This window comes from Natator depressus, chromosome 2 (genome assembly GCF_965152275.1).
Source record: "Natator depressus isolate rNatDep1 chromosome 2, rNatDep2.hap1, whole genome shotgun sequence".
Taxonomy (NCBI): Eukaryota; Metazoa; Chordata; order Testudines; family Cheloniidae; genus Natator; species Natator depressus.
In genome coordinates this window covers 42,786,414-42,801,222 of record NC_134235.1, presented here as the reverse complement: position 1 = coordinate 42,801,222, position 14,809 = coordinate 42,786,414, and the positions used below count along the sequence as shown (strand labels likewise).

Here is a 14,809-nt window from a genome sequence, read left to right as displayed (position 1 = left end):
AATATAAATGATTAATCTTCTATGCTCTTTGATGAAATCCTTCATGTACAGAGGTGTTTGTCAGACATAGCTAGGTTATGCATATGTTTCCTATAATCATCTTCACCTTAATGGTTATCCTGTTGATCAGTAAATGTGCTTTAAAAACCATACAATCCAATAATACCACAGTGATGGACATGGCATAAATTCCTACATAGATACTATGCCACAATCACACAATATTTCTATTTTAAACTGTAATGTTTTGGACTATTGCAGCATTTTTAAGGATTGTTCCATTATACTCTACTATTTGACCTTCATACAAAGTGTTAGTGAGCAGTAGTTTCTAAGTACATCCATTCTGACATCTCAAAGGGACTTAAGTAACACAACCTGTCATTTCTTTTATTGCTTTCACTGCACAAATGTTAATATACTAACAGATACAAGGAAGGATAAAAATGCAGGTAGTGCCAATGTTTTAATTTTATCATAGAAGTGCTTCATTTGCAAAAAGAACATTACTTCCAACATTGCACAGGCTAGTTATTTAAATGCATCCAGAGTATGCCAGAGCAAAGGTTCAAATAACTTGTGAGTGGACATTCTGCCAGCCTAAAGATAGGAATGGGTGGAGACAGTGAAAAGACCATGTATGTGTATAGAGATAGAGGTGAGCAAGTCAACAAAAGCTTTGCTCATGTTAAGTACTTAAGAGTCTCTGGTCCTGACTGAGGACAAAACAAGAATAAGCTAAGTAAAAAGACAGAATATCCAAGCTTTATAGTGCAGGCTCCAATAGTCTGCTGGGATGTTAAGGTGAGCATTAATACTTTTTTCCTATTAAAAAGTATTTTGTGAACACCACAAGAAAATTGTATTGTAATTTTAAAATTAATTTATGCTCACAAACAGTACTCCTCCTTTCCCCTCAAAGAACAACTGCAGTAAAGGTAATGCTTCAAGTAAAGTTCCCCATACCTTCCCCTCAATCTCATCAAGAGGAGCAACTTCCAGGGTTGAGAAGATAATTTTGTTTCCCGAGACAACACAAAGATGCCAGTTTTAATGGTGATTTTTCGATGTGGACACTGTTACACGAGGAAGCAAAGAGACACTGCCAGACATTTCCTTAGCTTTAACTTTTCAGTCTTATTCACATCACCCATTTTTGTGGCTGGTAGAAGTCCCAGAAGCGATCCTCCTAATGTCTGCCCCTCCTAATTTTACATGTCTATTGTTAAAAGAAGATGCCATCTCTAATTCTGTAAACTCAAAATTGAATTCTGAATAGATTTGATTAAATTGGAATGTTGTACAAAGAGGGAGAAAGTTGATGGAAAGGACTTTTCTCCCTTTTTCTCTTTATACATAAAATCTTTAAAGAGGGGAAAAACACAACCACCTCCTCCCCCCCAAGCTTCTGCACTTTAGCTGACTGTTGCGAGTGGGTTAGCAGCTCGTGGAAGAGCACAGTGGTTTAGACACATGTACGAAGAGTACAGCAGTAAGTCTGAGGCCAGTCCATAAACCAGACGTGCAAATTCAAGGAAGAGGAGTTTTCTCTAATTTGCAATACACTCTAGTTTTCCAGTCTGCTGCCCAGCCCAGGCGGTACCTTCTGATGATTTTCAGCAGCGTGGTATTTAAAAACAGACCAGTACAAGAAGGGCCATGGAAGGGCAGCAGGGCAGATGTTACATGCTGCTTTACGAGTAGCTCAGTTTTTCAACCAAATCAACAGTACAGTAAATGGCCAGAAGAAAATCGATAGGCCGGGGGAGCACTGCAAGAGCCCCCGGGGGAAAGCAGGGGGCGACAAGGCTATGTTTGCCCCAGGCTGAGGAAGGAGAGCGGGCGGGAACCCAGAGGCTCAGGCTCTCTGCGCCTGTGCCCGTTGGGAGGCACGTTGCTGCAGGGCCGCGCCCCAGCCCGGTTTAGCAGCGCTGCGGGGCCCTGGCAGGCGTGCGGGGAGGTTTCGCCCTTGCCGAGAGGTCGGGCGGTGTCCCGCGCTAGGGCGGGGGCGGGGGCGGCACCCGCTCTCCCGTTAGGCAGCGGCTGAAAGGGGCGGGACCCGGCTCTCACGCGGCGGGCGTCCCGCCTCAAAGGAGCGGAGCTCCGGGCACCCCACCCCCTTCGCGGCGGCCCCGCCCCCTCTGGCCGGGTCACGGCCGGGAGCTCGGGAGGGGACGGGCCGCTGCGCTGCGACCGCTCCGCGGCACCGCCGGTGAGTCCAGGCCTCCAGACTTCCTGCGTCATGCGGCCCCTTCCCCCCCACAGCCAATAGGCGGCCGGGCCCTGGCGGCCAGGGGTTATAATCCGCAGCGCGTCATCACCCCCGCCGGCGGGGCGTCCTTCGGTCGCTGCCGTTTGGGTGCGCGGGGCGGCCGGGAGCGGGGCGCGCCGGTCTGGCAGCTCCGCGCCATCCTCCCCTGCCGCTCCTGGGCGCGCGGGACGGGGCTCCCCGGCTGCGGCCGCGGAGCTGGCCAGGTGCGTGTCCACACAGCCCGGGGCCCAGGCGTGGGGCGGGCTGCGCGAGTGCCCGAGCCGGGGGGAGGGGGCTGCGCTCGGTTTCGCCCGTTGGCCGCCCACGCCCACAGAGCCGCTGTGCCCTGCTGTGGGGCGGCCTCTCCCCGCTGTGCCGCTCGTCCGGAGCCGGGCGGGGGCGGGGTGTGTGTGTGTGTGTGACGGGGGACGGGTCCCGTCGCGCTGGGTGGCGGGTGGCTGATGTGCGCGGGCGCTGTGGCGCGGGGGCCGCTGTAGGGTTATTCGCGCTCCCTCCTCAAGGATGTGCGGCGGCGGCTGCTGCTAAGGCTGCTCGCTGGCGGCACAAACTGCGTGTGTGTGTCTCGCCTGTCTCCCTTCAATGCCGGAGAGCGGCTGCTGCTCCTCTCTCTCCGCGCTCTGCTGTGGTAACCTCTCTGCCTTGCTTTCCCTGGGCTGCGCCGGCTGCTTTGTGGATGTTGGCGGCTTCTTGTTGTGACAGGAGAATGTGTGTGTGTCCGGGGCCCAGGCGGATCGGTATGTATCTTGCACTCCTCCTTGCTGAGTAGCTGGGGCTGGGGTCGGGTGGGAGTTAAGGAAGGGGTACACCACCTGCAGGAGAGAAGGGCTAGCTGGCTCCTAATGGGGGCTGATACCTGAGCCGCTAAAACTCCTGCCTAATGGTTCTTCTCTCCCCGACATCCCTTCTCAATAGACTAGGTGGATCAGTTCATTTTCATGAATAACTCTGTCTCAGTTTTGAAACTGGCATGGGGTAGGTTTCATATTGTAAGATACGGGGGTTTCTGATGCGATTAATTCATCCTCAGCACTTCGTATGGAGGAACCAGTTTTTTGTGTGTAGCACCAAAATATGGTGATTTCTAATATATTGATCAATACAAATTTTATAGTGCCTTAAAAAGTTATAACACTATATATGCATACCTAAATAGTACATTACTATAGCGATAAGCACTATTAAAAAAAAATCCAGAATGTGCAGAGCTATAAACACAATGTCTACAGAATGGTATAAAACAGTTCTACACACTATATAATGCATTTATGGTCTGAAAAGTGCTATTTCCAGGCCATTTAAGCCCTGGGGGCTCTTTTAAGGCAGGCGTGGCTCTAATCAGTTGGCAAGCTAACCAGTAATATTTCCAACTAATTTTGCCTTTTGAGTTCTTCCTGTTTCTTTGTCTTGTACCAAATTTCTCACTACTTGGTTTTTTAAAATACTTTGCGTGGACCACCATTAAAGTATCCTGTCTAGTCGTGGTCTGAGGCCATACTTTGTGTCAATGTTTATAGGGTTAACTGAGCAGGCTTGGAGTAATTCTGTACCTTGTCAGTGAATTCAGCACATCCCTTAACTGGTAGCATAATGAGCCAGGATTTATTAAAGCTGACATTTAAAATAGGCTGCTTATGCACATGTCAGTATAGGATGTGATCTGCTGTAAAATATACAGGGCAAGGAAAAGCTTAAGTATGTTTGCAGTTACAAAAACAAAAATGAAAAAACGTGAGCCTGCCCTCTCACTGCTTTTCTCTTTTAACTTCACAACTTCTCTCTGTATGTCTTCCCTATGTTGTTGGTGGCTGTGGGTGCTTAACTGATAAAGATAAGGTTTTCACTAACTTAACCTCTGGTGGCACTGCAGAACCAATACAGTTGCAAAACATTAGTTGTATTTTTGCTTCATCATGGATCAAACAACAAAAACTCAGCAGAGTTCTTTCTACAGAATTGCTAGGGTAGGGTGATTTGTGAAGATGAACACAATTTGACTTTGAAATTAGCAGTCATAAAATTTTGATGCAATAAACTTCTGATGAAGAACAAATACATAAGACCCAATATCCACTCTTCTGACCATAAGTATACCTAAAGAACCTACTGAGACTTTTGTCTTGCTCAAAAAAAAAAAAAGCTACGTGAACATGACACTCAAACAATATGTATATAGAACTTTCTGCATATTTCTGTAATAGAAGGGACTATTACAGTTAGCTAGCAAAGTGGTAATGTAATGCTTTGTGTGTGTTCAAGCCTGTCCTTTTCAACCTATGTGCCCAGGTCAAATTGGAAGCTTTCTTGGACGAATGCCATCAACTTTAACAAGTTATAAGCTTTCACTCTAATTTTAAAAATAAATCAAACAACTAGACCTTATGGTCCAGATATGAATTGTGTGTAAACCAGTGCAGTGCTTTTTTATTAAGTCTACAGACAGGTGTTTCAGTAAGTCTGCTGAAGCTGGGGAAAGTTGTGGACAACAGCAGAAATGAAAACTAACCAGTTTTGTGAGTTTTCACAGCTGGTATTAGGAGCCCCATAAGGTGCAATGGAAACAGATAACAATTGAGTCAGTTTTCACTGAGGCAGACATTAAAGCTATTCACAGTGGATGAAGATCCAAAAACAGCATTAGAAAAGGAGTAGAGTATCAGACACCACCACCATAGCTTTCAGAGTAGCAGCTGTGTTAGTCTGTATCCACAAAAAGAAAAGGAGGACTTGTGGCACCTTAAAGACTAACAAATACAGAAAGGTGAAGGAGGGGAAGAGTAGTGAAGACCTTCACACCCACTTATCTCATGGCAGGAGCCAAGAAAATAACGGAGTATTATCCCTTCTAAAGCCTGCGGGGGAGGGCAGCTTCAAATTTATCAGACACCTATTAGCTGGGGGCTGACCTAAATGATAGAGTCCTTGAGCTGAGTCTGGGGACAACATACTGGTAAGAATTTTAGCACCCTGCCCTTTCAGAGTAGTTGGTGGTTGGAGGCAGCCCTGGCTGCTCCGTTGCACGTTCACGTAGGATTGGGGTGGCAGTCTATTGTTACTAGTAGGTATAGTTTTCAGCATATTGGGTCTCTGGTAAAACTTCTGAGCTATGTGGCTGGGAGTGGGATGGGTGGGAGAGACTGAAGCTAAAAAGAGGAAGTGTGTGTAAAAATACAGACACCTACAAAGGGGAACTTTTTGAGGCGAAAATGGGAGAGGGGAGTGTGGAGTGAGAGAAGGAAGAGGAAATGTGCTGATGACACATGAAGAAAAGGGATACCATGCTCTTATAGGGAAAAGTAGAATGAAACTGTGAGAAGTGAAAGGGCTGGATGAATTGTAATCACCAAATGTTATATTGGTATTTGTCAGTTTATTCAACAAATACTTGGTTCATTATGTGACTACCTTTATAGCTGGGCAAATGCATTCTTTAATACTGTTTGAAGTTAGTTGCATCACACAACTCTGATTAGTAACATTACTTATTATGTACTGATTTTTAATTGTACGACTTTAGCAGGGACCATGATCTGGAGGGATGCGGTGGTGTTCAGTGCAAGTATCTTCAAGCTAGCTTCTTCCTAGGGGAGATGTTCTTGAGTAATCTATTCAGTTGCTAGGTAGAATACTCTTGCTTGATTCCTTTGTAGTAGATCTCCTGTCTTAAACCTTTCTAGCAAGAAGCCACTTTCTTAATCTCGGGTGGGGATTTGAAATCTGTCATCCTGGCCTCTTGCACAAAGCTTGCAAATAAAAGCCTTAACTAAAAAAAAAACCCTTTTTAGTTTATAAGTGAGAGACTAGTTTTGTAATGAGAATTTTTTTAATAAAGAACACTGACATCTTATTCTGGACACTTTTTTTTCCCCTGAGAATAAGACATTGGAACAAACTATAGTATCTATTAATTGAAAATGTACGTGCTCTCAAGTTGTTTCTACAAAACAGAAGGCCATTATTATAAGACCTAATCTGCAGGTAAAGTAACTCCTTGCTTAAAGTTGTAGTTATGTTCCTGAAAAATGTGACTTTAAGTGAAACAGTGTTAAGCGAATCCAATTTCCCCATAAGAATTAATGTAAATAGGGGGAGTTAGGTTCCAGGGAAATTTTTTTCACCACACACACACAGTATAAGTTTTAAACAAACAATTTAATACTGTACACAGCAATGATGATTGTGAAGCTTGGTCGAGGTGGTGAATTTAGAGGGTGGAGGAGGGTGGGATATTTCCCAGGGAATGCCTTACTGCTAACCCTCAAGGGTTAACATGTTGTTAATGTAGCCTCATACTCTACAAGGTAGCACAAATCGAGGGAGGGGGGACAGCATGGCAGCAGAGAGAGACACTCTGGTGTGTGGGGGAGAGAGATGTGCATTGCCCCTTTAAATATGCTGACCTCATTCTAAGTACGTTGCCTTTAAAAAGATCAGGAAGTTGAGATAGCAGCTGCAGCCAGTGAGCTCTCTCCATCCTGAGCCCCCCCCTCCCCCTGTCCTGTCCCATCCCCACCCTGCTCTGTATGGAGAAGGGGTAAGTAGGGGGGAGGGGGACACCCTGACATTAGCCCCCCCCCCCGCCCTTCCCCTCCCCTGCACAAAAAGCAGGAGGCTCTGGGGAGCAGCTCCAAGGCAGAGGGCAGGAGCAGCACATGGCAGTAGGGGGGAAGGGACAGCTGAACTGCCAGCAATTGATAGCCTGCTGGGCGGCTGCTGCACAGGGAACTTAGGGGAGCAGGGAGCTGATTGGGGGGGGGGGGGGGGGAGAAGGGCACGGCTCATTTATGTTATAATATTTGGTTTTCAGACTCTCAATTTAAGGGGCATTCCTAAAGTTAATAGAACTGTCAGTGCAGATAACTTTGTGTAGGTTCCTCTAGAAGGCCTAATTTAAACAGGGGACTATGTATATATGCCCCACAGTGTGCACCTAAGTGTTGCTCTGTAACTCCCCCATGTGGACAGTGTGGGCATAAACCTAAAGGTCTCGTGTTTGCACTAATAGTCTCTTCAAAGTCCAATAATTATTTTAGTAAGGAAGCTTCCAAACTAATCTAAACAGTTTAAGAATTTACTGGAAGGAGCCTCCACACTGGACAGGCTTCTGATGTAGAAGAGGTGTTAATTAATGTTCTTGAGACTTAATTATATTTCTGTAGAAACTTCAAAGAGGACTACTTAAGGTGCACTTGGGACCTTTACGTTTGCACCTGCAGCATCCACATGGGTGAGTTAAAGCACAGCAGTTTGGTGTGCACTGCTGTTTGTGCCCCCCTTAGTCCGAATTGCAGGGCAATGTAGATGTGCCCTCAGTTTGAAGAATTTCAGAGCTCCTCCTTGTATCTGCCAGCATTGAGGCACTCTTCTTACCTCACCACTTCTAGCTTGGGATTAGTTTTGCTCCCTCCACAGCATCCTCTGGCTCCTGTTGGCCCAGGAAGTAAGACTGGGAAATGAAAGCAGACTTCCAAGGAGTGGCTTGCTAACCTCCAATTTCTTTGAATTTATATTGGCAACCCGCCTAACCATACAAGGATGGTACTCATTTAACTTCCTACCTTATGTCTGGTACAAAAGACCAAAATATCTAAATCAAATATTTAAGTACAGTATAGTTCATCTTGCTCCTGAACAAGATGATACACTTCTGCAAGCATTTTTTTCACACTGCCTTTCCCTCTTCCTCTTCTGTAAAAGGACTCTGTGTGGGTGTATAATGGTGTACAATTTCATCAACTTTACCATTTTCTTCACTGTCTTGAAACATTAACTTATTTTGTTCTATAGCTAAGCTTTCTATGATACAAATCTATCTATGCTAAAGCTAACTGCTTCACTAAACCTAGTGGTGTATTGTTTTTTTTTCCCGTCCTGTCTTTCAGCAATTCCTGTCAGAAGCTCCAGACTGCCATTATTCTCTGATGCCATGCCAGCACCAACTCAACTGTTTCCATTGATTCGTAACTGTGAGATTGGCAGGATATACAATACAGTGTGCTACTGCCATCACAAACATCTTTGTTGTCTGTCACCTCATTTGGCTCACAATCATTTGAGATGTGCACCTCAAAAGAAACTTGCAACACTCTGTCCAAAAGAGAATTTTAATCAGTTTATCCATGCAAGGAGCTATGTTTCCACACCACAGAGATTTTACCTCACTCCTCCACAGGTCAACAGCATTTTGAAGGCAAATGAATACAGCTTTAAAGTCCCAGAATTTGATGGCAAAAATGTAAGTTCTATTCTTGGCTTTGATAGCAACCAGTTGCCTGCTAATGCTCCAATAGAAGACAGGAGGAGTGCGGCGACATGCTTACAAACAAGAGGAATGCTTCTAGGTGTATTTGATGGCCATGCAGGCTGTGCTTGTGCTCAGGCTGTCAGCGAAAGACTCTTCTACTACATTGCTGTCTCTTTGTTACCTCACGAGACTCTACTTGAAATAGAAAATGCAGTGGAGAGTGGCCGTGCCCTGTTGCCCATCTTACAGTGGCACAAGCATCCCAATGATTATTTTAGTAAGGAAGCTTCCAAACTGTATTTCAACAGTTTAAGAACTTACTGGCAAGAGCTCATAGACCTCAACACTGGAGAGACTACTGATGTAAAGGAGGCTTTAATTAATTCTTTCAAGAGGCTTGATAATGATATTTCATTAGAAGCTCAAGTGGGAGATCCAAACTCTTTTCTCAATTACTTGGTATTGCGAGTGGCGTTTTCAGGAGCAACCGCCTGCGTCGCTCATGTAGATGGTGTTGATTTGCATGTTGCTAATACTGGTGACAGCAGGGCAATGCTTGGTGTTCAAGAAGAAGATGGATCTTGGTCTGCACTTGCTCTGTCCTATGATCATAATGCCCAGAATGAAAGTGAAATAGAACGAGTAAAACTGGAGCACCCAAAGTCTGAAGAGAAAAGTGTTGTAAAACAAGATAGGCTGTTAGGCTTATTGATGCCTTTCAGAGCTTTTGGTGATGTGAAATTCAAATGGAGCATTGAACTTCAGAAGAGAGTGATAGAATCGGGCCCAGATCAGTTGAATGACAATGAGTATACGAAGTTTATCCCTCCTAACTATCACACTCCTCCATATCTCACAGCTGAGCCAGAGGTCATACATCACAAATTAAGGCCGCAGGATAAATTCCTGGTGTTGGCTACAGATGGCCTGTGGGAGACCATGCATAGGCAGGACGTGGTTAGAATTGTAGGAGAGTATCTCACTGGAGTTCATCACCAACAGCCAATAGCCGTTGGTGGTTATAAGGTAACTCTGGGACAGATGCATGGTCTCCTAACAGAAAGGAGAGCCAGAATCTCCTCTGTATTTGAAGATCAGAATGCAGCAACTCATCTGATACGTCATGCAGTGGGAAATAATGAGTTTGGCACTGTTGATCATGAGCGGCTGTCCAAGATGCTTAGTCTTCCAGAAGAGTTGGCTAGGATGTACAGAGATGACATTACAATTATTGTGGTGCAGTTCAACTCTCATGTTGTAGGTGCATGTCAAAATGAGGAATTCTGAAATTTAAATGGATGTACAATTTACCAAAGTTGTCAGAATGAGTAGTCTGATCAGAAGACAAAAATATACTTGGTGAACAAACCAGAGTGTCTGCTTATTTGAATTAAAATGTGTGCAAGTACATTTCTCCCTCCATTGCCCAAAGTTTTATTAACTGTGGAAAGTGCTATTGAACTAACAGTCTTCCAAGAAGAGAGCCCAACTTGGAAAGAGGGACTCGAAACAAGTTTGCACTATTGAATCAATGAATGCTGCTAGAACAATATTTTGGGTTTGGTAGTGGTAGGTGAGAGTGAGGGGATAGCTAATTCTTTATTGATCATCACACTGTTTTGACTAGTCATGAAACAAAGCCTGTTTGTAAACATATGTAAATATCTATATGGCTATCTTACTAGATAAAGATAGGAATCTTGTTGAATATCAGAATTGATAAGAATGAATTTTTGTCTGCAAAGTAGATATGGTTATTCTGCATGTATATGTGGTGTTTTGACCTTTTATATTTTTTTCTCCCTAGGGAAAGAAAGATGCTGTAAGTAGTAGGAAACTGACTTGATAAACGCTATCCTTGAGTTTTTTTCCCCAATTTTGCTTAGACAATGTCATTCTTCACTTAACATTCTAGGCAACTATATATGTATTTTTAACTTTCAAATGCAACTCTTTAAGCCATAATCAACCAGCTCTTAAGATAACTGGGCTAAGCATATTGGGATCTCATAGTAACTTATACAAATGCAGTTTTAAATTCCCTCATGCTGATAGTCTTCTGCCTTTTGGGGGGGGGGGATTTTTTGCACAACTTTAAGGGCAATAATATCTTTCTGCCATCACTGAAAAATCAACTGCATAAGCAAATTCCATTATGGAAGACTTCAGCTTGCAGTATGAAACCATAACTCTGCCTTTTTTGCAAAATATGGAAGTATTTTCAGTCAGAACTGTGATGCCTGTTCAAAAGGTCACATCCTTGGCAGGCAATACTACTGTCTGGTACCAAAAATCGCCTCTAATCACATGATGAATTCTAATATGAACTTCTGAAGAGACTAGAAAATCACTGTTGGCTATTTGGTGGCTTAGTAAATTAGCACTCATGTTAACTTCTTCTGTTGTGGTAGTTTCAGTTGGGTCACATGTACTGGATTACTTAAATATCAACATCGGGAAATTCACTCATGTTTTACATAGGCAGGTAAATTGAAAACATCATAAAGATTTAAATAGTTTTCTCTATTAGTACACCTAACTGGCCTGCATGTTGTATGCATAACAATAGTTGCTTTCTTGGCATTACAGCATCAATTACTGTAAATCCTTTGAAAGAACTCAATCAGTGAATGCATGTTCTCTTGCATTCACAATTTCATGATAGAAGAAAGTCTCTTAAATGGTTCTCTGTTATGACTGAATTGCAAAATTAAAAGGAGATTACATGGTATTTCAGACTAAATTTTATGCAACTGTAACTGCTGAACACTACTCTAAAGTAGGCATAGAGGCCATCATATCAAGTTTTCAGTCCCTCTTTATTTTACCTTTTTATATCTAAATAAGCATAACCTAAAACTGAGGGCTTTCTCAACTCAAATAGTATCAGTGGCCCTTTATACACTTAAATTCTTGAATTCAAAAACTTATAATTCTTGTTTTTATTGTAGAAACTTTCTTGATTACATGTATTCTCCTAGTAAGTAGTTGTGAGCTTGTTTATAGAGGCCCTGGAGCAGTTATAGGTCACCATGTTCAATATCTTCTATGTTGCATTATAATTATAAACAAAAAAAAAAGTCAGGAAGGTGTTTAACTCCTTTTTGGAGTTCTCCATTATAATTAACTTAGGGAATCTTCTGAGTCAAATTCATATGATATGTGTTGTAAAAACATAGTTTCTTGTCTTGGTCGATCATTAAGCGACTTGAGTTTTCCAATAAACACTATACTGCCAAGAAAGCCTATCACAAACACTGAACTTGTTTATAGTACACACTTCTTTCATCTTACAAATGCTGTGCAGCCTTAACTGCCTGCAGCCTTAACAAAATATGTTGGTCTTCCCTCTCTGAGTAGAAGAAACTTGATCTTTACAGCAGAGCTTGCTTCATTTCCTCCCTTCTCCCGCTACTCCTCCTGTCCTCCCCGTTCCCCCACAGCAAATTGAGGATGTTGTCTGGATGTTCATATTTTTGGAATGTGAATGACAAACTGGCCCTTTGGGGAGGAGGGAACAAACTATAATGCTGTCCTAAACAAGTGTTGGTTGTTAGTCGTCATTGGCTTTGTATGTTGCATATTAATGACTAAATGTCATTAGATAGGTCAATGTGTTCTTTTGGCTTCTATTATGCTGTCTTTCATTCACTTACAAAATGTATTTAAGCTGTTACATTATTTAGACTTTGTTACACTTTTCTACTGTTTAAATATTTCAATGTATGTATTATGTTTGTGTGGCTCTCACTATGGGTTTGGTACAAGTCATAACTGGTTAAAGCTAACACTGATCCTCTATGTACAGCATTCACTTATAAAAAGCTTCTTTTCTTTCATACAAAAGATGCACATATACAGGATCAAATGAACCAGTATTTATGTATGGGCTGGAGACTTACTCAAAATGTATGCAGTGAACTGAAGCAGTATAACTACTTATTAAATGCCATGTGACATAATCTACAACAGTCTTCTAATAGACTTCAATAAAAAGATCAGTTATACAGACATCACTGTGTATAAGGTAACATTTTGTTCTGTAACACACAAGGAACATTATTTTGCCTTTCTTCCCCTAAAAGCCTGGCTATGGGAGGCGTTCTAACACATTACAGTACTGCCAGAATTGAAGCTACATTCTGTTAGGCTTTGTACAACACTGTCTAGTGAGAGAGTCCCTGCTCTGAAAATCTTATTCTAAATTGACAAAGCGTTGGATAGGAAAATGGGAGCGATGTGACTTCTTTGCCAGGGTAATACATCAAGTTAGAGCCAGTTTGAGAATGCAGGTCTCAACTCACAGCATGGGGACTTGGATACTGGACTATATTGCTGTCTTTAATTCTGAGCCCAGCTACCCTGAAGCTTCTCTCCTGTACATATTAATATTACTGTGTATATCCTCTATTGATCTTCCTATTAATCTTCATGGATGGTTGAGGGGTGAGCCTGGGTAACACCAACTGTCAAACTCAAACTGTTCTCTATTAAACATGGGCCCTGCACCTTTTCTACTATGAATATGACATGCAGTGGACCATACTCAATCTGCAATAAGGAAATGAATGTGTCTAATATGCAAAAACATCTGGTGTGATGGTATAAGTCAGTCGTGTGGAACTCCCAATTTTTTTTGCTGGCGCAGGGGTGTTGCATGACCCTTCTTGTGGCTTCCCTTTGCTTCCCCGATCAGAGAGTCATTTTTCTGCAGAGAAGTAAAGAAATCTGCGGGGGACATGAAGTCTCTGCATGCTCAGTGGCCCAGAATTCCCCCAGCAGTAGATAGTTCTATCTGACTTCAGGAATAGTTCTTCCTAACTTCTTGCCTAAATTTTGTTTATAGTTGAAGTTAAGTCAAGACCACATTTAAACTTAAGTGTTGTGGAGAGAACACTGTTGTAGAATAGTAACTGACCTTTGTTGAGGCACTCCTGCTTCCTAACTTGCCTAAAGCAATTTCACAGTACCATTGCATTTTAATGCAAATATACGCTTCCTAAGGTTTGTCTTGCTGCAACCTAACCTTCAAAATGTGTGGTGTTTACTTCTAGCTATCTTGGGATAGATGACATGATCCCCAATGCATTGTGGTTAGTCCTCTAGCACTGGTATATAATAACACCACCACTTCTGCTTCTACTGCAAAAATAAATACCTTCTAGATGGAGGTACTGAAGAAAACACACTAAATCTGTAGAAGCTGCCTTGAATAACTTTTCACAACACTTCTTAAGTAGAAGTTAAGAGTTCAACTTTACAATTTATATTTAATTCATATTCTGAAGATATATTCATGTTAAAGTGAATATAATCACTCTGTTGGCCAGGATTCCCTGAAGGAAAAGAGGAGCACTAATCTTAAATTGTGACACTTGCTACTGTGTCTACTTTGATACTTAAGGTTGTGGTTTTAAGGATTTGATTGGGTTTTTTGTATTCAGTTCCTCTTAAAACAGGGGTGGGCAAACTTTTTGGTCTGAGGGCCACATCGAGGTTCCAAAACTGTATGGAGGGCCCGGTAGGGAAGGCTGTACCTCCCCAAACCTTAACCCTATCTGCCCCCTCCCACTTCCTGCCCCCGACTGCCCTCCCTAAGAACCCCCTTCTTGTTCCCTGACACCTGACTTGGGACCCCCTGACCCTAACCGCACCCTGGGACCCCAGCCCCGCCTGCTCCCTGACTGCCCCGACACCTATCCACACCCCCATCCCCTGACTGGCCCCCCGGGCCCCCACCCCATCCAACTCCCCCTCTAAAGCCCCTTTCAGAATGCGGCCCTGCGAACATGGGAGGAGGAGCAGGGGCAGCCATGCAGCTGGAAAGAAGCGGCAGTTTCCACTTCCAAGTGCCACTTCTCTCTGGCCAGCTGCGTGGCCGCCCGGTGCTCCTGCGGCCTGCCTGCTCCCCTGTGGCTGCAGGTGAGCCTCCCTCCCTGCTCTCTGCTGCCCCCACAGTGCAGTGCCCTCCCATGCTGAGGCTGTGAGGGAGGGGCTAGCCTCCCAGGCTGGGAGCTTGGGGGCTGGGCAGGATGGTCCTGCGGGCCGTAGTTTGCCCACCTCTGTTTTATAACCACAACTGTTATACCAGGAGGTACCATTTTGCAGGTATGTACCTGTACATTTCTATGGGCTTCTCTATCTTGAGAAGTTGCGTAAGATTAATTTTAGTTTGGGGTTGTTGCTTTTTGTTTGGGTTTTTTTGAAGTGCCTTATATCCACATACAAGCATTATTCAATCAAATTTGATGTCTTAGGTCACAGTAATTAATCCCCTTTTGAAACAGGATTCAGAG

General features: G+C 43.4%; 1 protein-coding gene across 5 annotated transcripts; it reads left to right on the top strand.

Annotated features, from left to right (window-relative positions):
* Positions 1 to 2,087: 2,087 nt before the first annotated feature.
* On the top strand, positions 2,088 to 12,545 carry PDP1 (pyruvate dehydrogenase phosphatase catalytic subunit 1). 5 transcript variants are annotated; one of them, XM_074944094.1, is made up of 3 exons: positions 2,135 to 2,212; positions 2,972 to 3,006; positions 8,152 to 12,545. In XM_074944094.1, exons 2-3 carry the CDS (start codon positions 2,976 to 2,978, stop codon positions 9,798 to 9,800), a joined length of 1,680 nt encoding a protein of 559 aa, XP_074800195.1. In that variant the 5' UTR covers positions 2,135 to 2,212; positions 2,972 to 2,975; the 3' UTR covers positions 9,801 to 12,545. The 5 variants fall into 5 exon arrangements, with proteins under 5 accessions (XP_074800196.1, XP_074800195.1, XP_074800197.1 ...); XM_074944098.1 differs by lacking the exon at positions 2,135 to 2,212 and adding an exon at positions 2,381 to 2,475; XM_074944095.1 differs by lacking the exon at positions 2,972 to 3,006 and having other exon boundaries at positions 2,088 to 2,212.
* The last annotated feature ends 2,264 nt before the right edge of the window (positions 12,546 to 14,809 follow it).